Source organism: Genypterus blacodes, unplaced genomic scaffold, assembly GCF_046128005.1.
Source record: "Genypterus blacodes isolate CSIRO-AG114 ecotype Tasmania unplaced genomic scaffold, CSIRO-AGI_Gbla_v1 ptg000033l_1, whole genome shotgun sequence".
Taxonomy (NCBI): Eukaryota; Metazoa; Chordata; class Actinopteri; order Ophidiiformes; family Ophidiidae; genus Genypterus; species Genypterus blacodes.
The window spans coordinates 2,815,795-2,840,258 of NW_027466846.1; the positions used below are offsets into that span (position 1 = coordinate 2,815,795).

At 42.3% G+C, this 24,464-nt stretch overlaps 2 protein-coding genes across 2 annotated transcripts in view; one reads left to right on the plus strand and one right to left on the minus strand.

Annotated features, from left to right (window-relative positions):
* brf1a (BRF1 general transcription factor IIIB subunit a) overlaps positions 1–24,464 on the minus strand; it is a 72,602-nt gene that overhangs the window by 39,838 nt on the left and 8,300 nt on the right. The window contains exons 5-12 of the mRNA XM_076146672.1: positions 20,933–20,964; positions 16,648–16,720; positions 9,433–9,582; positions 6,340–6,433; positions 5,956–6,082; positions 4,771–4,810; positions 4,263–4,355; positions 1,805–2,119 (exon numbers count right to left, since the gene is read on the minus strand). Coding sequence (XP_076002787.1) covers positions 1,805–2,119; positions 4,263–4,355; positions 4,771–4,810; positions 5,956–6,082; positions 6,340–6,433; positions 9,433–9,582; positions 16,648–16,720; positions 20,933–20,964 — 924 coding nt within the window. The remainder of the gene's footprint in view (positions 1–1,804; positions 2,120–4,262; positions 4,356–4,770; positions 4,811–5,955; positions 6,083–6,339; positions 6,434–9,432; positions 9,583–16,647; positions 16,721–20,932; positions 20,965–24,464) is intronic.
* LOC142995574 (BTB/POZ domain-containing protein 6-B) lies at positions 11,823–16,369 on the plus strand. The gene is made up of 4 exons (XM_076146673.1): positions 11,823–12,819; positions 13,488–13,578; positions 13,838–13,956; positions 14,531–16,369. The coding sequence occupies exons 1-4, from the start codon at positions 12,407–12,409 to the stop codon at positions 15,561–15,563; spliced, it is 1,656 nt and encodes a 551-aa protein (XP_076002788.1). The 5' UTR covers positions 11,823–12,406; the 3' UTR covers positions 15,564–16,369.

Sequence of the window (24,464 nt, forward strand, 5' to 3'; positions counted from 1 at the left end):
ATATATTCTGATATCATGGAAATAATGCATTGATGTCACCTTTGCACATCTGCTACTCACTTTTCTTATGACATCACAAAGACATAAGGTGAAGTCCATAGTATGGACTACATACAGACGTGCTTCTCACAGTAGCTGTGTCATGTGATATTGTGACAGAGGTGAAAATACTTGATTCTGTCTCACACCAACACAAAGTAAGACCATGAATATAGAACGAGGCTTCCTGTTGAGCTCAGCTTCAACTAATTAAAAAGCTCGGATCACAGATTTCATTTGTCGCCACAGGACTCAGCTGGATGAGTCAAACTAACATCACTTTGTATCCAGGTTTGATAAAAAACAGATTGTGTAGAACAGAGGGCGGATGAATCACACACTGACTGAACAACACAGAACAGAGCATATAGGACAGCGAGAACTCCACTTTATGTCGCAGGCGGTTTGGAACATTTAAGTTTAAAAGGTCACGGAAGCTTACAATACCTACATGGAACTTGTATGGTAAAAGTGTTCCTTGCCAATAAGCCAGATCACCTAAAAAAAATATAATTGGCTAATTTGAAGGCCCAGGTTCTTGATTGATGCTACAATTGATGCTAACTGTCAGAATTATCTCACCTTCTCTCTGCACCTTCAGTCCGGTTAAGACAAATCAATCGGAAATCAGGGTTCAAGAAGCCAAAAGTCAAAATATGCCCTTATGGTAGGTTGTGTCCATGCTATTAGTCTTCAGAGGATTGTTAATGTAGGTTTAGCATGAGGACTGGATTCTGGAACCCCCCCACCCCCAATATCCATCAACACACCATTTACATTTTAAAATTTAGCTGCTCAGTTGACACTAAAGACAATTTCGACAGAGCAGATAAAAAATTACAGGATATGGACCGCAATCAAAATGTGAACGTTCAGTTAAAGGAGGTTCTTCAACCATTAGACCATTAGCTACATCCAACACATTCTCTCCTCACTTTATCCATCAAAACACACTTCACCTCCCACCCCCGGCCTTTCATGACTCCCCATCCACCCACTCAGAGCCATAAAAACGCTGTTTCCTAATCAGGACAGATGGAGCTGGATGGCAACATGACCTCACATCTATCAAAACCTCCACATAAAGGTACACCAATATAAAGGGGGGCGGGGGCATGGATCCTTGTAGGTTGTTTGTTTGCAACTGTTAATCAGTTTTGTTGATAAAACTGTACTTACAATCTGCCACAATACAGCCTAATGCCTTGGTCAAGGGCAATGGCAGCAGCATTAACCTACGACACGTTTTTGATGGTAGGGGAGTATCTGCAGGACAGCGACACAGGGAGAACATGCAAACAACTCCAACACCTCCAAACAAAAGGACCAGGGCTAGCAAGGGATTCAAATCCAGGATCATCCTGTTCCACGTGGCTCTACCATGTCACCACTGCATTTATCGTGAGGAGAGCATTGTTGTCTACTTTTGTCCTGATGGTGGTGGAAGAGGTAACAAGACACATGTGAGAGGGCTCTGCGTGAAGCCTTCTGGTGGAGGCAAAGTATGACAAAGGCACGGGTGGGGTCCTCCGGAGATGTCATCTAGAGAGCGAATGGGTGGAGGGAACTAAAAATCTAATTTGAGTCAAAGTTTCCCTAAATAATGATATCATCACACGCCAAAAATACGACATTTGTGATAAAACCATCAAAAATATCAGACTAGTTCATCAAATTTCAAGAAATAAAAAAGCAAATAGGATTATTACGCCTAAAAATCAGGCATCTGCGATAAAACCAGGGCAAAGAAACAAGATGTGCTTACCGTTCTCTTTCCCCTCTGCTATGCAGTCACTAATGGACTCTGACAGGCCCAGAGTGGCCGCTGTGGGCATTGGACCCAGGATGGACTCCAGGGTTGGGCCTTTCCGATGTGGCTGCTCCTGGTCCTCCTCATTCTCCTCATCCTCCTCCGGCCTCTTTTGCACCAGTTTCTTCAAAGCCTCAATAGTGAGCTCGTCTATTTCTTTACCAAAGTGTTTAGCCACAGCCTGAAGCTCGTCTTCCTCCTCTTCTGGCAGCTCATCATCCTCCACTTTAGATGTGCTGGTCACATCTTCTTCACTGGCAAGCTTGGGGTCTGAGAATGAATGAATGGAAGACGTGCGGTATGAGATTAATGTTGCATCTTCTAGATTGATTTACAGAAAAGTGAATTATTCTTTCCTTTATCCAGGATTTAAAATTCCGTTGTTTACGCACAAACTTGAATTTGAAGACTGGAGAAAACCAACTAGACTAACAACCATTTTGGACCAGGCCTAACACAGTTCCTTGGAACTTAGACCCAAATGGGGACCAAGGAGGAACCCTGAAGACGTCTAGAGCCAAACCGTTTTATTCCCCAAATCATTAAGACTAAAAACAATGATTAATCATCATATTTGGACAAAATAATTGGGATCATTATTTTGGCTGTCATCCCGCAGGCATGGCATTTAATTAAAATATGAATCAAAAATATTGAATTACTTAATCAGTTGTAATTATATGTATTCACACAGAGTTCAACCCACAAGGTAGAGCATAAAAACGCGGCTATCACATTTGGAAGAAATTAAATGCCGGCAGATCAGAAAGTGTCAAGGCAGCTGGTGTCTGGAAACCCCCACTGTGTGAAAGCTGGGGGTGCAAAGGGTGTGTGAGTGAGTGCGTGTGTGTGATGAAGACTGATGGAGAGCATGTCTGACTGTCTGAAAATGACACCGATAATAATCACGTGTCATCCTGTCCGTTTCCTACATAATGTTTTGTGTTGTTTGAGCCTCCCTTTGAAGCAAATCTACAGCTGGTGCTATGTACTGTATGCTGTTTCTCCTTTATAAAGTTATTAAAAATCCTTAATTTACAGCTGTCAAACCCTGATGTATTGCTGGAGAACGAGCAGTGGCTGCGATAACGATCATAGCTGTTTGTGTTTCAGCAAAGTGCTTATTATCAATAATATGTTGTGTTGCAGCAGAAATTGGTCAATCTTTGTGTCAATGTATCTATGATGTCCGATATACATTGGTAGGAAAGTCTGATAATGGCCGGCCCAGGGGTGACTTCTCCTGGGTGTGTGGCTCCTCATTCATGGGGCTTTTTCCTCACTTTTTCTTTCCATATTGGCAGAGAAACATTATTTTGGTGCCTGGAATTGAAATTATTTTAATACAGAGGCCTACAACCTATCAAACCAGCACTAATCAATAGTTTTGCACCTATCTGAGACCCCTTAGAAGAGGGCGACTGAGGTCAGTTCCAAGCCAACCTCCCTACGGTTCAATTGCAGTGAGAAAGCAATTTCAGTTATGCTTGAAAGCAATCCAACCCAAACATACAGCAAGAGAAAAGCTTTGAGGGTTTTTCCTGCAAGGGAAGCCTGTGACGGTGGGTTGTGCGCAGATGTAACTATGGAAACGTGAAAGCTTGCCCTCATTCTGAGCAGAGGATTTGACAGTCACACCACCGTATTTCTGATTTCTTATTTCATTTTATCCACAACATGGCTTTTCTCTAAAAATCTGCTGACTCTGTCCCTGTGCTCTGGGCAAGTGTACTACAGCAAGATGGTGGTATTATGTTGGTCAGCAGCATTTTAATAAGAAGGAGAGGACTTACTGATTGCCACTTGGAACAAACGGAGAGCAACTAGTCAGCGACAGTATCACACCAGACAACTTTGGTGCTTTATTATTGAACTTATAACGTAGCAGCTCAGAGAGTCATCATCGATTGGTTATGAAGCCAAATACAGCAATAAGACTACAGAAGGGTGAACTCCATGAAAGGTCCAGGGAGAGAATGAACGGGAGCGCTCGTAGCTCCGGCTGACCATTCACCCCAAAGCCACTGTTCTATTCTGCTCAGGAGTTGGTGGAGACCAAAGCAAGAGGTGAAAGGAGAATTTACAGTTATCAGGAGAAAAGACACAAATCTATCTGAAGTGAATATGAATGCAACTGGATGCATAATTAGGCAACTGTATGCCAACAAATCAGGGTTATCTTCCTTCAGCTTATTAATTCAATTACCACCATTTTATGCTGTTTTAATAAACATACATATCAGAATTACTGGTCAGTTTTTTATGTTGTTTTGATTATTGATCATTTATTCACATTAAACGTCGGTTAATAGCAATCAAACCGCAGAGTTGAACTGATTGGGTTGCCATTGTTTCTTTCAACTACAGCAAGGACGTAGAAAAAACAAAGTGCATTTGGGGTTACAGGTTGTACCTTGTTTGACGTAGGCGGCGTACACTCCTCTCAGTTTGGGTCTGTTGATCTCTAGCTCTGCATCTATTTCGTCCTGGTAGCCCTGAATCTCATCTGATTGACAAGAAAACAAAATGACTGCAATGATCACAATCATTCTCAAAGACTTAAGGAAACACATTAACGATGTATGTATTAAATCTAGACAGATTCCTGAATCATAAACATTACAGGTAACAAAAAGTAAGATGTCAGAGCTCAGATTGAACAAAAAGCAGACATTTACATGCATAAATGTCTCTACGATAAATTTCTGACGATAAGAGAGATGTGCGTGATAAAGATTCTGCTGTTTTTCATCTTCGGCTGCCTCTGTGAACCTTGACAAGTCCTTTAAATTAGGCTGATATACACTATATGCTTAAATTATCTGTCTGATCTGATCAAGGACAAAGTGAAAGTGAACTTTTTCTTCTAAACACACTATGTTTGTTGTGATGGCAGACTTACAGGGACATAGCATTCATACCTTCCACATCATCCAGCTTTTTCTTCAGCTCGACTTCCAGCTACAGGGAGGAAGACGAAGAGCAGGAACAGAATGAAAGAATTAAAGTTTAGTCAATCTTTTTACTGTCCGACAGTGGGGTGAAGGTAAAACCAGGTCAAATACAATGGAAAGTAAAATGGAAACATCACACTGGTAGAGGGGGGGAGGGCTTTCTTTCTTCTTTGCTTTCATAATCACTTTCTTGTATTCTAAAGGTACAGAAGGATGATTCTGTGTTGGTATTGGAGCTACTGAGGTAACACACAGCTGAACATTTACTGGCAGACTCCCACTGAAATGAAAACCTGAGCTGGCCCTGAGCACTGATCTGGTTTTCTCTTACATTCATAGCCTCTAATGAAAGGCATGAGCAAGCATTTGACAACAGTACATCAGTAATGGAGTTATATGCGCCTACAGCACAAATGAACTACATGTGTTGTGTGCGATTACATGCTTGAAAAATTATTAGCTATGTTCTTGAAACATTAAACAAGTGCACAAACTAACCTACAGAATAATCTCCAACTCCGATGGATGTTACTGAAATTACATATTTTTACCCTGTGTATCCTGTGGAGTTTTTAACCATTAGTGGTGCTGTGGAGCAGAGATTTGATGAGGCGGGCACTGTTTGTTACTCTTGCTCTGTAAAACATCTCATCTCTCGCCACATGTGCTAGGAAATCTAATTATTCATTAACTGTAAAAAAAAAAAAAAAAAAAAAAAACAGCTTTGTAAAAATGAATGATCGATGATGAAGAAAAACCTTAACGGCATGCTGTTAGTTCCGTCTGCACATGTTCACAGTGTAATAAAGTAGGAGGATGTACGTTATCTAATGGTGACAATTTGTCTTTGCAAGCTTGCTTCCTTGACTAATTACTGGAAGAAGCCCAGAGGCAACATAAAATCATTTGGACAATATAAAACACATTTTTAAATGCCCCTGTGGGGAAACTAGGTGATTTCACAGGAAAAAAGCACCACAAAGGATAAAAACACAAGCGCAAACGTGTGTATTGGAAGCTGCACAGTTCAGATTTCACACATTCTTCTATGCAGCATCTAAAATGGTTCTGGACTCATCTCAGCTTGTTTTTACAGGTTAGTGTTGTCGCCTTGTGTTTGTCAGCATTAAATGTATACACACACATCTGTACCTGCTGGAACTTTTTCTTCCTCAGACCAGCCTGAAAGGAGGGTGGGTCGCACTCCTGGTCCAGATCCATCCTCATGAACTCTTCTACTGTAAGGTGACTGGTGGGCGTCTCTTCAAATTCTGTCAGTCTGATTAAACAGAAGATAAGGGAACAACAGGGAACATTACATAAAATAACGATAAGAATAAGAAAAAAGATTTCTTTTAAATGTGATCATAAGCAGCTTGTATCATGTTTAACCTTTTGGACATTGCCATAAAAAACACAAAAAATGCATGCATTTTGACTTAATGTCTTTTCTCACCAGCTATTTGGAAATTTCCACTTATAATGGCTGCAGTTTATTTAGAAAAACAAATCAAAAAGCAAACAGTCACCACTCACCTTTTTCTTAATGTAGTTTCACACACTTTCACAACATCAACTATTTCTTTGATGGTGCGGCGAAAGTCATGCATACGAGCCGCAACTAGCAGAGCTGAAAATATAAAAACACGAAGTCAAGCATTTTTTTAAGGATAGCCTAATGAGATACATTTTATACTCATTTACCTCCTACTCATTTAATGTGAGTTTCAAAAATATACAATTAGAAATTCCTATGTTTTCTTCACAGTGAAAGTGGTACTTTGACCTTTCTCTTTTCAGAGATTTGACACTTCCACCGGTTAACATCCCTTCTCCTTTTGCAGATTCAGATTTTGCATTGACGATCAAGGCCATTGGTTTTTCTGGCAAAAACTTGTACCTCAAAAATATGTACTTTTCTGGGGAATGATTAATTTCAGCTCCGTCATGCAAGGGCTTTGACATTTCCAAAAGAGCTTCAACGCTTGGAATTTAAACACATCAATAATAAAACTCAATTACAAGAATCATTACTGCTCAGATCATTTACTTTTACTTCAACACCAAAACCTCACCACAACAGTAAAGCTCGGTGGAGAGAACACCTTCCATGGTTATTGCTGCTTCAAGAGCTTAAATAGCAGCATTTTACCAGAAAGTGAAAGAAACGGAATGATCAGGAATGGTTAAAACATACATTAAATAAAAGCAATATGAAATAGTTTGCCAAGAATAGAAAAAGGCATTCTGGCCAGAGTATTTACTGCAGGTAAGTGCAGAGTTGAACAGCTTCTTGCAACTGTGCAATTAAGACATGAGCTCAGACACAAAGGTGACAGAACACCCTAAAGCTGTGTGTGTGTGTGTGTGTGTGTGTGTGTGTGTGTGTGTGTGTGTGTGTGTGTGTGTGTGTGTGTGTGTGTGTGTGTGTGTGTGTGTGTGTGTGTGTGTGAGCAGACTACACACACACACACACACCTTTGAATAGAGAATGGATGGGGGAAGTATTTCAGTCAACAGTACGCCTCCACACCAAAATGTTTTGAAAAGCAGTAACAATAACAACACTAATATCATGCAGTAAGTTGCAGTCCGGGGCCTTGAAGGGGAACAGTTATATAACCATCATTAGACTTGCTTGCTTCGCTCAAGAGCCTGTTAAAAGATAGATGGATGCTTCTCCTTGTGCATGCACACTTCTAACAGCCTTTAAGATCCAAGTAGCTGCTTTTAGCTCCACTGTGGATCTTCTCAAACATTTCAATGCCATTAGAAACCACAGCCGTGCAGTGTTAGTGCCTCTCTACTCTAAAATAGAGTTTGCACTGATGCGTCATGATGAGTCTGTAACATTTAGAAAGGAGAAAATAATCGTTACTTTGTGTTTCAGAAAGTAGATTTTCTTGTGGCCTAAGACCTTTTGCAGATACTTGGTTTGGTTGCTCAACAATGATATCTGCATCAAATTTGGAACAAACTTTTCTGTCTTCCGTCTGAGTGCATCCCTTTCAATGATTTATAGGCAATTAATTATTCAGGTAATGCAGCAGAGGAACAGAGAAAGCGGAAAAATGAACCCATACTGGTAAACGCGGGCATGGGATGCAGATGATTTGATGTCAGAATATCTCAGTCAAGTGTATTGGCGACAAAACAGGCAAATCCCCCGACACCTGGTGGCACAGCATTAATCTACATGTATGACAGGCTGGAGTGGAACATCCAAAGCGGTCACCAGCTATATTCAGGTCAACTCGGGCAGGAAGTGTCAGGTTAGTATTACACGTTGCTCTGTTTGGCAGCCGACCAACTCTCAGTGAAAAAGACCAAATCCATTTGGCAGCGCAAAAAGTGAAAGGGGCTGCTTAACACCAAAGTGTACCAACTAACACACAGGCAGAAGGGCCAATACTATCATCCAATAATGTATAAACTTGCTGACTAAATGTGACTCTTCTCAGTTTTGGTCGTCGGAACATTCTGGCAGGACCTGCAGATAGAAGAGAGTCCTGGCTGAAGGACTCATTTGCATTTGAATGTCGGTTACAGAGTCTTGGCAGACTCTCTATCAACATATATTTATTGTATTTTTATTTATATTTACAGCAATTTATAATAATTTCACTTAATTGGACTCTACTAAGCGGCTGTTTCACGAACCATGCTGAGCCACAGGTTAGTGTTAGTGTGTGTGTGTGTGTGTGTGTGTGTGTGTGTGTGTTACATCATTGATTCTTGTAAGAAAAACACCCTTTATACCCTATTCTCCTCCAGCGGTTAGAGGTCAGGATCAAGCTGTAGAGCAGCTGCAGAAGCACAGTTCTTTACATAAACCTTGATGTGGACCAGTAAATCCTGCTGATCCAACATATCTAGCAGCATCTGCAATGTACATCAGCTTTCATTTAAGACTTTTTAAGATCTTTCTTAAAAACAGACAACCTTAGTTTTAAAACAATGAGTGGGAAGTGACAAACCCAAGAAACCTCAAGGCATTTCAGTTCGTGAACTTGTACTACCCCCTTTTCCACAGGTGCCACAAACTCTGGTGTACCTCTGGGGGGTGAATAGGCTTTCTGGATGCCAGTTGATTAGTTAATCAAGTCATTAAAGACAGTTGAATCGACACTGTTCAACAAGTAACAGCTCTAATTTCTGTTCACTAACAACTAACACCCCAACCTCTGCCATGACAGGGCCACGTTTGTTCTCGTCTTTGATTCCCTCCTCTTCTTCTACTCGCCGGAGGACGGCTGTGCCTGTTGAGCTATGACTTTTACATTTCAATTCGAAATGCAAAACACCACATAAGCCATGAATTTTGAAGGGAAAATCTGATGATCAAACTATGTAGCGGTTTCATTTTATAGATAACAATACCAGAAAATAACAGAAAGCACAATAGTCAGGATGTTTAGGTTTTTTTTTTACAAGTATTATCTGAAGACCCAGATTTAGGAGTGACTTGAATCACTATCCCAACCCAGAGTTTGCCCAGGAAATGCAAACCAGAAAGCCTCTGGTGACAAACCCGTGGCTTGGACCATCTAGGCTGCTGCCACCACTTTCCTGAAATAAAGAATTCCCAACAGCACGGGACATAAATATAGATATTGTCTGCCATGTCACCTGCTCCACAAAGTCCTGACGGCCTCCGTCCTGTGTGCATCCAGTCCCTCTTCATCCTCTGTACAAGTCTCATTGCAGTCATGGAGACGTCATGGTTCTTCTCCCCGAATTCCAACAACTGGGCAAAACGGGCAATATACAGGCAAGGGTCTGAAGGTAGGAGGAAAAGATGTTTGGTTTAACTGATGGAAGTGAGAGGGCCAGTATTGACTGATATGATAGTATCTGCTTGGCAATGATTCAGTGTAGCTCTAATGATTGCATATTTCCACAAAGATCCTAGTTCAGATTTGGACTGATAAACCATATTAGCACCTCTGACTTGAACTCCAAGGACAACCAGACTCCAGGCTCCATTGCACAACTTGTAGATGAGCATCTCTGTAACCTGCACCTCAGCCTGAGGATAATGTTCCTCACTCACTTTCCCTGACCAGATTTTTTACATCAGATGAAAGGACTCAAATGGGCGACATACCAGTCACAAGTTCAAGACTCAACATTTTTGCTGATTAAAAGTCTGGGGAAGTTGCATAGTGAAGCACATTCTAAACCTTGTGGAAAAATGTTTTATCTCTGCTGCGAGGTCGAGAAAAAATATCAGAACCACCTGCTTTAGCTATGAAACTTGAGGGCAGTGAGCCAGTTTGCCTTCTTCATATTCTACAATGACTTTACCAAATTGAGAAATGTAATTTTTAGAGGCTGAATTAGGAACTGTCTTTCCACTGAGCCAGGAGACAGAAAGCAGAATGTCATGCCCTGGCTATGACAGTGGAGTCAGATAGCTTTGAAGTCGGTGACTGCATTTACAGAGCGGCTCATTTGAAAGCTGGTAGAACCAGCCGGTCATAGGATCCAGATCACTTCCCCCTCTTCATCGTGTAATGATACGTCTGCAGACAGAGCCATCACTGCTCCAAGTTTGACTCCAGTGTCTCCAAATGCAGGGCCAGGACAGAGCCCCATTATAAAGGAGACTTAACAACCAAAAAAGAAATCCTCTTAGACTGTTAAATATATCTGTGGCACTCAGTAGAACTCTGGAGCTTTACTGTGACATTTATTTTTATGCATATCCACTTTCCCTCAACCTGCCTTTCCTACTGCTATATCACATACATATTATCCAAGATTTCCCAAAAGTCCTTGTCACACCCCCAGAGTACAGGAGCATGAATTTCTCCATTCAGTCAGAACTGGACTCAGCTGAATAGCATTAAAGGCAGCTATCACTCAGCTGTGTGTAGGCTTCACTCCTGCCTGCAGCATATTCTGCTCTGTGCTTGCTGATGTAGTGGGTGTAAGATAATGTCACAGTCTCTTCTCTGATGGATTTACCGTTATATTATTGCTCAACCTCTGGACAAATTGGCTTAGTTTGCTCAAGACGTTGCAGGCGGTGCCACTGAAGGTGCTGAACAATCTGGAAATACATTTAGGTGGGATTTTTCGGATGAATATTGCAATTTTAACATAAATATCTCTTTTCGAACCCAAAATACTGCTTCACTGTGTCTTTTTATTTATATTTTTTAAGGGGTACACATTACAGTCAGTTGGCCGCTCCACATTTGAGTGTTGTCCTCAGGAAATTCAACTTGAGAGATAGAATTCAATTCAACAAGTGCACTTGTTGAATTGAATTCCTTTTTATCTTTTACTTTCTCTTCTTAGCTTGAATTGACAATAAGGTTGACAATGTCAATTCAACTTTTAGCTGTTGCAATTTAAACAATGGACCTTCGAAACAGCAATTTCAGAAATATGTCAACACTTGTAGTAAACAATGAGTACATTTATCAATTTCACTCACAAAACTTGAAAGATTAAACAGAGAGTGAGGGGTTAGTTTAAAAACTATACGCAGGGTAAGGTTTAGCCACTATTCAAAGTGAGCATTAGGTGTTATGACCACAGTAAGCATTTTAACAAGTGGAGTTCAAGATGAATCTAAACTATTGAACCGTTATACTTTTACCGATTTATTTATATTTGAGGTTTGTTTTGTTCGTGTTGCTTTATATAGTTATTGTTATGAGTGGTCAGGTTTTTAGCAATACAACATATGGATTACCCACCATTACAACTTGTATACACCCTGTAATGACATGAAAGAGACAAGTAAACATTACAGTGCTGTTTGTTTATATCTTATGTTTGTAAATCGTGCCTCTATATTCCTGGAGTTGTTATTTATAACCTCATTTAATCAGTGGGTCAACGTTGTATTTACTAATTCGTTTCTACTCTCTTCTCTTTTTTTTTAAACAGTGACGCACTCTGCGGAGCTGCGGGGGGTGTGTGTGTGTGTGTGTCGGGGGGAGGAGGGGGGGCTGCTGGGCTCATGACGTCGGGCCTGCGCGTCACTGTGATTGGTGCGCAGTGAGCCCCAGAGTCCGGGAGATCACGGAGGAGAAAGCTGAAAAAACACAAGCACAGCCTCGAACTCTCACAAATTACTATTTACGGCGGACACGGGCGGAGCGAAGCCGCAAGATCTACACCGTCCGTAGCGATCGAGACGTGATCTCAGTAGAGGCAGGACGCGGGCGGTGGAGTATCCTGCTGAGGATTAACGCGAGCGACGGAGAACGGGGGGGAAAAAAAAAACAAGAAAAGCAGTCGAATCCCAGCTGCGACTATCTGGATTTACCATTCGCTGGGAGGGGGGGAAAAGGGAAAACAAGCGACGCGTCGTGGACATTTGTCCGTCCAGGGAGGATGAGGTGACCGCCAGGGAAGAAGAGTCACGGCAAAGTGTTGAAGGCTGAAGGGGACGGGACTCCGCTAGGCCTGGACAGATGTACTAAATGTGTCTTAATGTCGTCGAGTTAACTTCACTGTTGATGCCGATTGACGAGGCGGTGTAGCTGCTGAATCCACACACCACCGGTCGTTCCTTCCTGCTCTCAGCCCGCTAAACTGCTCGCTCCGCCGGATATACGAGGAGGAAAAGCGACTGCTTGTGCCGATGCCAACGGCAGACTGCAGGTTGCTCCATCATGGCCGGATCATGAGGTGTCTGACCTGCCTCCTCTTACTCCCAGAAACGCTGAAAAAGTCCAAGAAGGTCGGCAAACATCCGAGCAGGCTGCCGGTATGTTATGAGATCCTCACTCTGTCCCTGAGCACCAAGAAGCAGCAGAAGAAGAAGGAGGAGGAGGAGGAGAAGATGGCTGCGGAGCTGTACCCCGCCGCCAACACCAACAACACCAACCTGGCCAACGGCACTACGGTAGCGGATACCGAGAAGCCGAAGGAGGTGCAGGTGAGCCAGGCGAGCAGCAGCAGCGCGGCGACCACCCCGACCACCCAGCAGAACATCAACAACAACAACATAGACCCACCCAGCTGGCAGTGCAGCCACCCCACACTGAGGGAGAGGTAAGCCGGGGAACTCAACACGCAAGCACCGCTCACTGCCAGGCACCGAGACACGGCGGGGAAAATGTCTCGCAAAGTCCCATCTCAAACTATTTGACCCCAGATACTGTTTGCTAAGTGTGAATACGAGTCAAGAGAGGCTTTTGTTTTTATTTTTACTTTGCAAGGTAACCGTAAACTAGTTTTAAAGCCTCAGTCACAGTGCATCTTATTTCCCATAATTTGCATAATAGCATTTGCTGAAACTGTTGTATCACTTTTATAAATCAATTGTAGATGTCAATCATTGTCATTTTTTTAGCTAGAATTGGGAAGATCCGCTGGGTTTTGTTTTTTTTATGTTTTTGCGATCTGTATGTTTCTGAATCCTTGTGGTTGCTGAGACAAAGTCAACGATGTGACAGGAGTGCTGAAACCTGTGATGTCTGTCTTTGGACTAGTGAGACACTGTACACAAGTAATTCACCTATTAGACTAATTACTAATGAGAATAAGCATTAGTTGCAGCCCCTTCATCATACACACACACAACAGCTACTGTATGTGCCCGACAAATGTGTGGATCCAGTGTCTCCAGGCAAACACACAACTGCTAAAAAACGCTGTGTGGGAGGATTTGATGTTATACAATTCTGGAGGCTTATCGGTGGAACTTGCTCTGCTTTCAGGAATGCCTTGATGTTTAACAATGAGCTGATGGCCGATGTCCACTTCATTGTCGGGCCCTTGGGGGCATCGCAGAAAGTCCCAGCACACAAGGTAATAATGTTTTCCCTTTCAGGAGGAAGTGTTTGATCTGCTCTTAGGACGTTGTCAATACTACACAGAAAGTTGCTAAATTCAAATATATGCAAATGGTGTCACGTGTTTGTGAAATGCACGCGTGCGGTGTTTTGAGTCCCGTTTCCCTGTTTTAGTAAGGAAGTAAAGGCATCTCTGAACAAACACTGAGCACAGAGGCCTGATTTCTAGCTGCACGTGTCACTGATGCATCCGTCTGTTCCTCCCTCCCCTCCAGTATGTGCTGGCCGTGGGAAGCTCCGTCTTCTGCGCTATGTTTTATGGCGATCTGGCAGAGGAGGAGTCTGAGATCCATATCCCAGATGTGGAACCTGCTGCTTTTCTAATTCTGCTGAAGTAAGCCACTCGCCATCCCTCACACAACCCACCAAAAAGGAGAGATGACAAGTACAGTCAGTGTCACTTCAAAGCATATTATTACTCATCCGAAGCTAAGCGCAGCCGTATAGCAGACTGCTGGGAGCGCTGAGGAGCCGTGGCAGCAGCACACTGCCCTGTAATTGCTGGTTTTCTCAGCACTCTTTGTTCAACTAGAACGTTTTTTTTCCTTATCCAAAGCCTGACGATTTTTCTTAGAGAGGGATATATGCAGAATAGAAGTTATAAATAGCGTGCCTTTGTTGTTCGCTCAATAGCATTGCCTAAGCCAGCACCATGGACTGTTGCTTGTTCTGGCTTTTCAGAAGAGGGTACGATTGTCAAGTCAGCAAATAATCTCCTATGGAAAGGAGTAAAAAAAGGAGTCTGGCATAATTTCCAATTACAAATAGAGGACAAAAAGAAATGTTCCTGTTCCACTTTCCAATTGATGTGATATAATCTTACACGGTTCCTTGTGTTTTGTACCATGAGACAAATTAAAGTAGTTTCTGGTGTTTCTCTAACAATGCCACCCTTCTCCTTCCCACAGGTACATGTACAGCGACGAGATAGACCTGGAGGCAGACACGGTGCTGGCCACCCTATATGCTGCCAAGAAGTACATTGTCCCTGCACTGGCTAAAGCCTGCGTTAATTTCCTAGAGACAAGCCTAGAGGCCAAGAACGCCTGCGTGCTACTTTCTCAGAGTCGTCTGTTTGAGGAGCCCGAGTTGACACTGCGCTGCTGGGAGGTCATCGACGCCCAGGCGGAGCTGGCCCTGTGCTCTGAAGGCTTCTGTGAAATTGACCTGCAGACTCTGGAGATTATCCTGCGGAGGGAGACCCTGAACACCAAGGAGGTGGTGGTCTTTGAGGCGGTTATGAACTGGGCCACGGCAGAGTGCAAGCGACAAGGTTTGGGGCCCACCACTCTCAATAGAAGAGATGTTCTTGGCAAGGCGCTGTTCCTTGTACGCATCCCCTCAATGACCTTGGAGGAATTTGCTGACGGGGCGGCACAGTCCGATATCCTGACACTGGAAGAGACACACAATGTGTTCCTGTGGTACACAGCGGCTAAAAAGCCGCAGCTGGATTTCCCACTGGCTCCGAGGAAGGGTTTGGCACCTCAAAGGTGTCACCGCTTCCAGTCCTCAGCCTACCGGAGCAATCAGTGGCGTTACCGCGGGCGCTGCGACAGCATTCAGTTTGCAGTGGACAAGAGGATCTTTATTGCTGGTCTGGGGCTGTACGGGTCGAGCGGTGGCAAGGCCGAGTACAGTGTCAAAATTGAACTGAAAAGACAAGGGGTGGTCCAGGCGCAGAACCTAACAAAGTTTGTGTCGGACGGATCGAGCAGTACGTTTCCGGTGTGGTTTGAGCATCCTGTTCAGGTAGAGCAGGATGCCTTCTACACTGTCAGCGCTGTGCTGGACGGCAATGAACTAAGCTATTTTGGCCAGGAGGGCATGACAGAGGTGCAGTGTGGCAAGGTGACATTTCAATTCCAGTGCTCCTCAGACAGCACAAATGGAACTGGAGTACAGGGAGGACAGATCCCTGAGCTTGTGTTCTATGCATAAGCTGCACTACACTGGTCTGGACTGCTGATGGAAAATTGGGTTCATCCTTCGCCTCCCAGCCTTCAGAGTAATGTAGCATTTAAGACACTTGAGTAATGTCACACTAAATGGCCTGATTAGTTCTTTGAGAGACTATGTTAAAGCAAAGGAACCATTGTTTTATTTTATTTAATTTAATATTGTTTTCTTATTTAAATACTGAGTTTCACTTAAGGTTATTTGTTCTGATGCCTGTGTTAAGGGCTGTGGCTGCTGTAGAAACAACACTAATGCAGCGCTTTGTGGTTATGTAATCAAGCTGAGCTCTACAATTGGAACACGTAGGGACTGCTTAACATTGTGTCATTGCAAGTCTTTCCAATGTTGTTACTGTAGTAAAGGCAGCAATATTACGCGAGGAGCAAACTTTATGTAGTGTTGATTATAACGCAAATGTAGTACCTTGTCAAGAACTAAGTTGTTTTGCACTTCAGAGGACGGCCTTGGCAACGTTGTCTATTTGTAAAAATACAGTTTCAACATTAACAGCTTGATGCTGTTTAAGATCAGATGTGTTCTGTACAAGAATGCTTAGAAACCTGATGATAAACATAAAGGTTATAATGTGACTGAAGCCAGCGATGTTGCTTCTTCATCATTATGGTGCCAGTGTGAGATCTGAGAGGAAGTGGCGATTTGAGGAACGGTAGTGCCCCCTAGATATTCCAGAGAGAACTGCGCTGTGGTTTATTCACTATCTCAGCAAAACTGCTTGCAACATATAAATGAGACTAAAAGTGGATGCAAAATAAAAGAATGTGACTTGATTTTGGTCTATTTTGGTTAATCACACTTGGAAAATTCAATAGCATCAAATCATGTCAGATTTCTCAGCTTTTCATTGAATTTAACCCGCAGTTGGCCTCTTGTGGCCAGTGCCAAACTTCATAAATCCAACTAATGAAAGTACAAATCTGTGAATCCGTGAAGCCTAGAAGGCTACAAGCAAACATCACTTCGATGAATGTTCCAAAGGATTTGCCAAACAGTAAATGATGCCTCAGCAAACATTTTGTGTGGAAAAGGATGAATCAGAGGTCCGTACCTATAGCTGGAGCACTGATGCACAGCTCTCGGGCCAGAACGAGGAATGTTCTTCCTAAGACATAGACATTTACCTGTGGAGAACAAAAATATAAACACTAAGGTGATCGTGGGCTTTAGTAGTACATGTGGGCAGACATAGAATTTACATTCATTCATTCATTCAGTCATTCATTGATATAACACTGCGTATTTACGCACGTATCTTTCTTCAGCTTGGAAATACTTTTGCACTTTTCTCTAACCCAATGTTAATTTGAAAACAAAACTGCAAAATGCTATTTAATCAATTAAAAACTATTAAAATGCTTAACAGAGCTTATTTCATGTTTTACCTCACATAAATAACCTGTGTCTTAAGTCCATTTCACATTTCCCTCAGTTAAGGAAACGGATCATTGAAACTTGAAATGCAGGGTTCAACCTCAGGTTATATGTTCAGGTTACATAATGAACTCACAAATGGTGGAACATCTCACTCCCATATGTGTGGTAGTTGGATCTTTAACAACTTACAGCTTCCCCCAGGTTTCAAGTTGGTCTTCAGTTTGAGAGTTGTTATCTACTCTTAACTGTCTCACAACTTTGGTTTGCTGCCTATTTACCTATTGACACATCAATGTGAGAGGTAGCTATGGAAATGTCATGGAAAATGGATATGGATTGTAAAATAAGAAAATAATTGAAGACGCTGGATTTCATCACAATTCTGTCATGATTCAAATTTCTTCTACAAGATCCCAAATCACACAATCCTAGAGGAGGCTGTAGTTTAGCTGGCACGAAAGACAAAGTCCAAACAACTATTTAAGTGCTTTAGAACAGGATTGTCACAAGTTAATTTAACAAGCTTAAGTACACCATCAATTTTCCAATGAATCATTCGGATTTTTCCAAAAACTGACTTATCAAAGTGTGTTAAAATCAGTAACCGACTAATTCAATTCAAGTGAAGCTCTAATGTGGTCTCTGTGTCACCAGTTCATTGAAATATTGAAATGTTCCCTCATCACAGGAACAGTAGAGCCTGATGATAATGAACATGTGGGACTGAAAACAGACGATTACTCCCAGAAACCATTGCTTCAGCGGTAGACCTAACGTAATTGACACTACAGTAACCACACATTTACTTCGACGCACAAACTTTACACTGACACAAACAACACTTAAGCCTGTCTATGATATGTAATATTCCCTGTCGAGCTATCGGAGAGTTTCAGAGAGTAAAGCCCCCAGAGTTTCAACGACTACTGATGGATTTTGTTTTCATATTTCAGATGGTCATAACTTCTACTATTGCAAATCTGAGTCACAAACAACAGATGGTTCTTATTCATAAATTGGACATCAATGCTTTTCTAACAGTGTTTTACTGTTGATATGACTTGGTTTGTAATTAGGATTCATTAATGCTAGACTTCGAACCACCTTAGCTTGAATGGAGGATGGTGAAGAAAAAACAGGGTGTGTGTAGGATGAGTGTGTCAACAGGGTTATCAAGTGAGCGCCTCCCATCACAGATGTTTCATTGTGTTTTACCCACAACACATCCAGAAGGCTGAGCAGTAAATTCTGGCATCACTGACCCACCCCCACTCAGTATGAGTGCATCTAATGACGAATCGTGTTAAGCAACAATGCCACAAGGGTGAATCCTTCCCACACATCTATCATGTACCGCAGGAATTATCAGCTTTACAGCCCAGACTTCAGTTTCAGAGGTGTTGCTGGCGGAAAGCTGCACTGTGCTGGAGGCAGAGGGAGTGAAAGCTACAAGGAACAGGTCGTGACCCGGGTCAACTCTCTTGTCATTCCCTCAGACCGGCTCTGGAGCTCTCTGGGGAGTTGGTGGGTCTCAGAGCGGGGTAGACAGACGGACTCTCATTCTCAGCCCCCTCTGGAGTCAGGGAGGGCTGCAGATGCTCCCCTGCTATTCTAGGAACCAGATTCCAGTGAGGAATTCATATGCAAAAGCAAAAACTGTGCTGAAGGAGGAAGGACAGTCTGGAATGACACAAGGGCAGCTGCTTTACAGGAGGATTCCATGACTGCTGCTACAATGAGGACTTCAACACTCGTATAATAAACAAGTATTAGTTTCCAAATCAACATCTTTTCAATTCTCAACAACAACACAAGCACAACTTTAAGTAAAGTTTGTCAATATTCCCAACTGTGGAAAACAGACTGATCAAATTTTACCTACTTTTTATCAATTATAGTCTAACGATAATAAATGTATATATTATATAAATCGAATAACAGAAACTGAAAAATAACATTTATTCTTTTATCAACTGAAAAGTTTTAATCTGGAAATGAATCTACATTAAGTGCAACAACAGCTTTAGAAAGGTCCGCGGAGATAGAAGAGGACTTCTACACTTGCTTGCCAAATAAATACCAAACCTTTCACAACTTCTCCGTAACGTTTCTGCGGTGCAATAAGCAAAGCAACCTTTACAACTACTGTGACTTCATCCTAAGTGTGTACATACACCGAGCACATCCTGGGTCTTCAACTTCTTTGACCATGAATGATCATTTTCAGCATTTTGTTTGAAGGAGGACATCCACTAGTTCAATATCTTGTGCGAATCATGCAGTATGGAAAAGCTTTATGAGTGAGTACATATTACTGTGCATAGATAATCAATTCATCTAGAAACTTCTTCTGTTCTGTGCTCTGCATATCTGAATCCGTGTGACGAGGCCTCAATGCCGGGGTAACTTTGAAAGTTGGTATGCTGATATTTCTTTGATGATGATTCCAAGCTAAAATCCATCATCTTAAGATTTAATCAAATCCATAAGGCGAAGCAAACACTACAAGACTAAAGCTTGTCTTCATTTGAAGATGCTGCTTTTGATTTGATGTTGGTGCGCATACCTGAATAAAACGTCAAGCAAGTTTGAAATTTATCGCAACATCTGTGACTGGTTGAGTCTCAGATGGAATAGGCCTCTCAGGTGCATACAATAGAACAGTGTTAGTGATGGGAATGCAATGTGAGGTTGCTACAATCTTCTAATGGCAGACTACAAAATGGAAGAGCACTGAAGATTGTTGTAGTGGGCACTAGGTTTAACCACATGTCACAGATTCAGACTGGTAAAGTAGACTAGTTAACTAACTGAAATTCTGCATCACATTGTAAATAAACACTTTCCTGCAGAACAAGAAATGTTGAGCAGTCGCAGGTGAAATAATCATGGGAGAATCAGGACAAAAGCTTCAACTGTCAATCTGACAATCAAAATCAATGCTATTTACAGACATGAAATAAACTTAGATTAGGTCAACGGGTGTTTAACTGCATTTGTAGAACTTTTATATCTTTTCTGAAAGTGGTGTTGTCTGACTAAATCCACTAGCATACAAACAGCTGAAACTGAAAAAACAAGGTAAGTGATGAATCAACAAAAAAGATTGATAAGGAACTGTGATGAAATCAATTGTAATAAGACATGTAAGACAAGCGCTTGCAACCATGGCCACAGCGATTGACCAAACTAGTCAAAAGTGTTGAAATGTAGTGAAGAAATCTCAGTTTCCCTATTGCTACAACCCATATCTGATAAAAAAACCACATGAACCAAGACTTGATGGAGTTCTGCTTTATAACTTTATAAAATTGTGCCTTTCTTTATTCCACATATACTAGAGCTGATGATGACAATCACTGTTGTCAAGTTCAGAGAGGGTACCGACACTTAATGCCCCTGCCACGTTTGTACGTACTCAAGTTTCTCCATTCATCCGAACAATGCATGGCACGACACATGGCCTGGGTGGGGATCAATAAAAAGGGATCGGTGGAATATCACTACCAGACAACAGTCAATAGTTTAAATGCTGGATGTTAATAACCCCGTCTCCCCCCAGCCGTTTGCACCCAAAATCCACTCCAAATCCCTTCCCCTCCTCCGCATAACGGGGTGTGGATAATGGGGGCGGGGTGGACGGCTCCTCCAGGACAGCTGGGAGCATAAAAATAAAAGCCCTCCACCAGCTGTGACTCTGAGAAATGTCCCGCCACCACAACATGCCTGACTCACTGTGAATCTGCCAGCCATTAAACATGCAGACAAGTGTCAGACTCCACACACACACACACACACACACACACACACACACACACACACACACACACACACACACACACACACACACACACACACACACACACACACACACACACACACACACACACACACACACACACACACACACACACACACACACACACACACACACACACACACACACACACGATACGTACCTGCACGAGATCACTGAGATCCAGCAGCATGTCTGAGAAATGAGTTAAGGTCAATAAAGAAAGCAGCATCATTACAATTATTATTATTTTAGATTGGTTACAATATAAAGATGATGAGACTGAGCGCATGTGACAGATAAAGGAAAGTTAGGTAATCAGTGAAAGTGTTGTCATGTGAATTCAGCACTTCAAAGATGCTACAGAACTGCCACAGAATTGAAGAAGACTTTGGGAGGAGAGGTGCGACGTCTTAAAGCCTTAACTGGCAAGTACAGTTGCCTAAGATCAACTTTCCTTGGAGAATACTTCAAACGTAGAAACTGCCCTCTCTGGTTCTGGATCAATAGCTTGTTTTTACAACTGGATCGGAACTAGTTTGGATCATGTACACACGGCAAATCAAAATGATCCAGAGTTCAACACACAGTCAGACCCACAGTTGGACCAGTTAAAGTTTGTGTGTGGTTGTTTTGGTCAACACTGTAACATCGCATTGGTGAATAAAGTACCAGAACACTGTGAGTAAAAGATAAAAGTAGAGATGTTGACATGAGTGAAAGCCATTTGACTGCCTTATGTTAATTTTTACGGGAGTATCAGCAATATTTTGTGGATAACAACTAAAGCTTTCTTGGTCTTCACTGTGGCATCTTTACCTGGTGATAGTCTTCAGAAAACTTAACTTAACAGCCAACACCACGTCTTTTAGACAAAATACACAAGGAAAACCAGAAAGCAATTTTACCAATAAAATTCAATAAGTAATACTACCAACAATAGTAAATGCCAACACAACGCATGAGCATTTGAAGACTACTTTATGGCCGATGGTGTGGATACTGGTGATATTGTGACAATCAAAGCTGAACTCTTCTGGTTCAGGCAGCTGTGAGGGTAAATCTAACGCGACACTGAACCATCACCTCTGACCAGGAAGCTCATCTAAATATACTGACAGACCTGAAACCTGCCCACTATGACACACACACACACACACACACACACTGCCCGGGGACCTGCCCTCTTGGACACCGTCTCCGTGGTGACAGGGTCTCTGTGGTGACAGGTGCACCTGTCTGCAGGCTGCCAGAGTGGATTAGCGGCGCTCCTCTGGAAATGACTCACAATGGCATTAGCAGCCAGGCAGATGAAAAGGAAAAGATAATCCCAGCACACGCCGTCTGGAGATTACAGACTCCCCCTCTCTTTATCAGCAAAATCAACAGCTTGCCTTAACACACCTGGATCCACTGAGACTTTCTTTCCTAATGGATGAAAAGAGACACTTTAACTCAAATGTATGTGCAAGGTGTGAAAATGTATGTATGCCCAATAATAAGGCAATGAGGTCTCATCTGTTTTGATGTTATGCACAATTCATATCATTTGTCCTTAAATGCCATGTGTTTGAACTTTTTTTGCCAAATTGATTTTGAATGTTTCCATGTTATTCAATATGGTGACTACAGCTGACAACAAACAGCTGGCTGCTAAATGGGAGCTTGCTGAAGGGTGACACGTGATTTATTATCCCGATTAAACAATGGTGGGAGATACGGAAATGTGGATGATGGGTTGGAAAGAAGAAAATGTGGATAAAGGATAGGAGGTAAATATGGATGGAGGCTCTGCAGTGTAAATGTCAACAGTCAGGTGTGTTGGCTGTGTGCTGTTCGTCTCCTTTCCATTCCGCTCCCCCAACATTACAGATTTACCCCACTATGGAAGGAGTGAGTGCAGCTATTTTTAACCAGGCCTCACTCCTCCAAACACACACAAACACAATCAACTATCCAGGGAGAAGGCATCACCTTTTTTCATTAGGCAAACCAAACTTGTGCTGATGTACCATAAAAATCCTCCTCAGAGGTGATGAGGCAGCAGTAAACCTATAGCGCCACACTGAGCATGATGCACATGAGCCGGAAACCTTCATTATCCCCACAATGACACCTTACCCCTGACTGCAATGAGATATTATAAAGCATTAAGGAACAAAGCTCTGATTTACGACACTCCCTGTATTTAATACACTCGGCGACTTTCCTCTTAACATGCAAACTCAATGTACTAATTTGTCTCAGTTAATACAGATTTTTAATTCACCCATTATCCATTAAAAATGAGCTATCATCACTCAGGCATAATCAACATGCATAAATTGTACTGAGCTCATTCTGACACTCGGCACCAAACAATACATCAAGATTTTCGGGAGGAGCTGAGCTTTCTGCCATGATTTCATCATCAGACTTCTGGAAAAATATTGCTATAAAAGCTCTGATATTTTATATTTAAAGTTCAGACCAGGGATTTACCGATATTTAATACAAAAACATCCATTTAGGTGTTTTGAACTTCCATGTAAATTTCTGTGTAAATCAAGTCTTTCCTCTTAAAGTTAAAGCCATTTGTTGCACTCAAGATTTTTCCAATATCCTTTCATCCAGTAGGCCTAAACAAGCAAATTAACCCTTATATCCAGTGAAGAGCCATCGAGAGTCATGATCAACACTGTCAATGCTGCCTCCCTGTGGCAGTGCTGTCTCATGCACATACACAAAGATGTTTCTGGGAACATTCTGGCAGTGGCAAAACAAACAATGAACAAAAACTAGCTAAATGCTATACAAGTCAGCACTTTTCAGGCTCCCCGCTTGAGAAGGTTGTCCGGCGTGTCACCCCACAGGGGCTCCCAGGATACCATCCTCCATTCTGCCACACTGCCCCTCCTCCCCCCTAAACGTGCTGGGGGCCCATTTCTGAGCAAACGGAACCCAAAGCAATGTGTAAGTCTCGGATATACTGACATTCGACTCTGCTTAAATACCCAAGATCCAGGTTTGTTCCCTGTTCATCCGAGTTATGACCCCCAGTCGTATTGTTGTATACTTGTTTAAGTGCATATGTACACGTATATATGTGTGTTGTGTGTGTGTTCTGCCTGCGTATGCATGTATTTGCAGACTGGTGACCAGAGAAGGTGTGTCTGGAGTGTTTGCAGCTGATTGCCTCATGACAGCCCGCAGACTATTAAACCCTGAGAGGTCCTACCGCTCTGTTCCCCACCTGACTCTCAATTCAGTGTTCTTTGTTCATTGATAGCTCAGTGTTGGTCCGCAACTACCAAGTATCTTAGTATCTGACCAAAATCGATATCAGTACTCTTACGGTCCTTGAGGAACATACTTCATTTTCTCCAAAGGTCAATCAATTTCTCTCCACATAGGTTTGAAATGTGGTGGTGTTGTGCTCATGCATTACTAAATAACTACCTACTTGCATGTTCAGCAGACTCAGAGCAACAATATCAAACTAATTGTGCTGTTTTTGTCTTACATTCACTAACTTTTGATCTTGGTTTTAGGCTTTGCGTCCACAGTGACCAAGTTGTTTTTGTCAGAGTCATTTTGTGTTAGATACATTTGCTTTTCAGAACTTGTGACAGGCAACTATACTGTACATCTCCAGCCTGGAAAAAAGGAGCAATAACACAGCACTGCCGAATTGAGCAATAGCTCAAGCTTTGATG

Bases quoted from the DNA above. Each gene is read 5' to 3' on its own strand.
- LOC142995574 (XM_076146673.1), top strand. From the start codon at position 12,407: ATGCCAACGGCAGACTGCAGGTTGCTCCATCATGGCCGGATCATGAGG. The intron at 13,579-13,837 runs GTAATAATGTTT...CCTCCCCTCCAG, and splicing joins AGAAAGTCCCAGCACACAAG to TATGTGCTGGCCGTGGGAAG. The intron at 13,957-14,530 runs GTAAGCCACTCG...TCCTTCCCACAG, and splicing joins GCTTTTCTAATTCTGCTGAA to GTACATGTACAGCGACGAGA.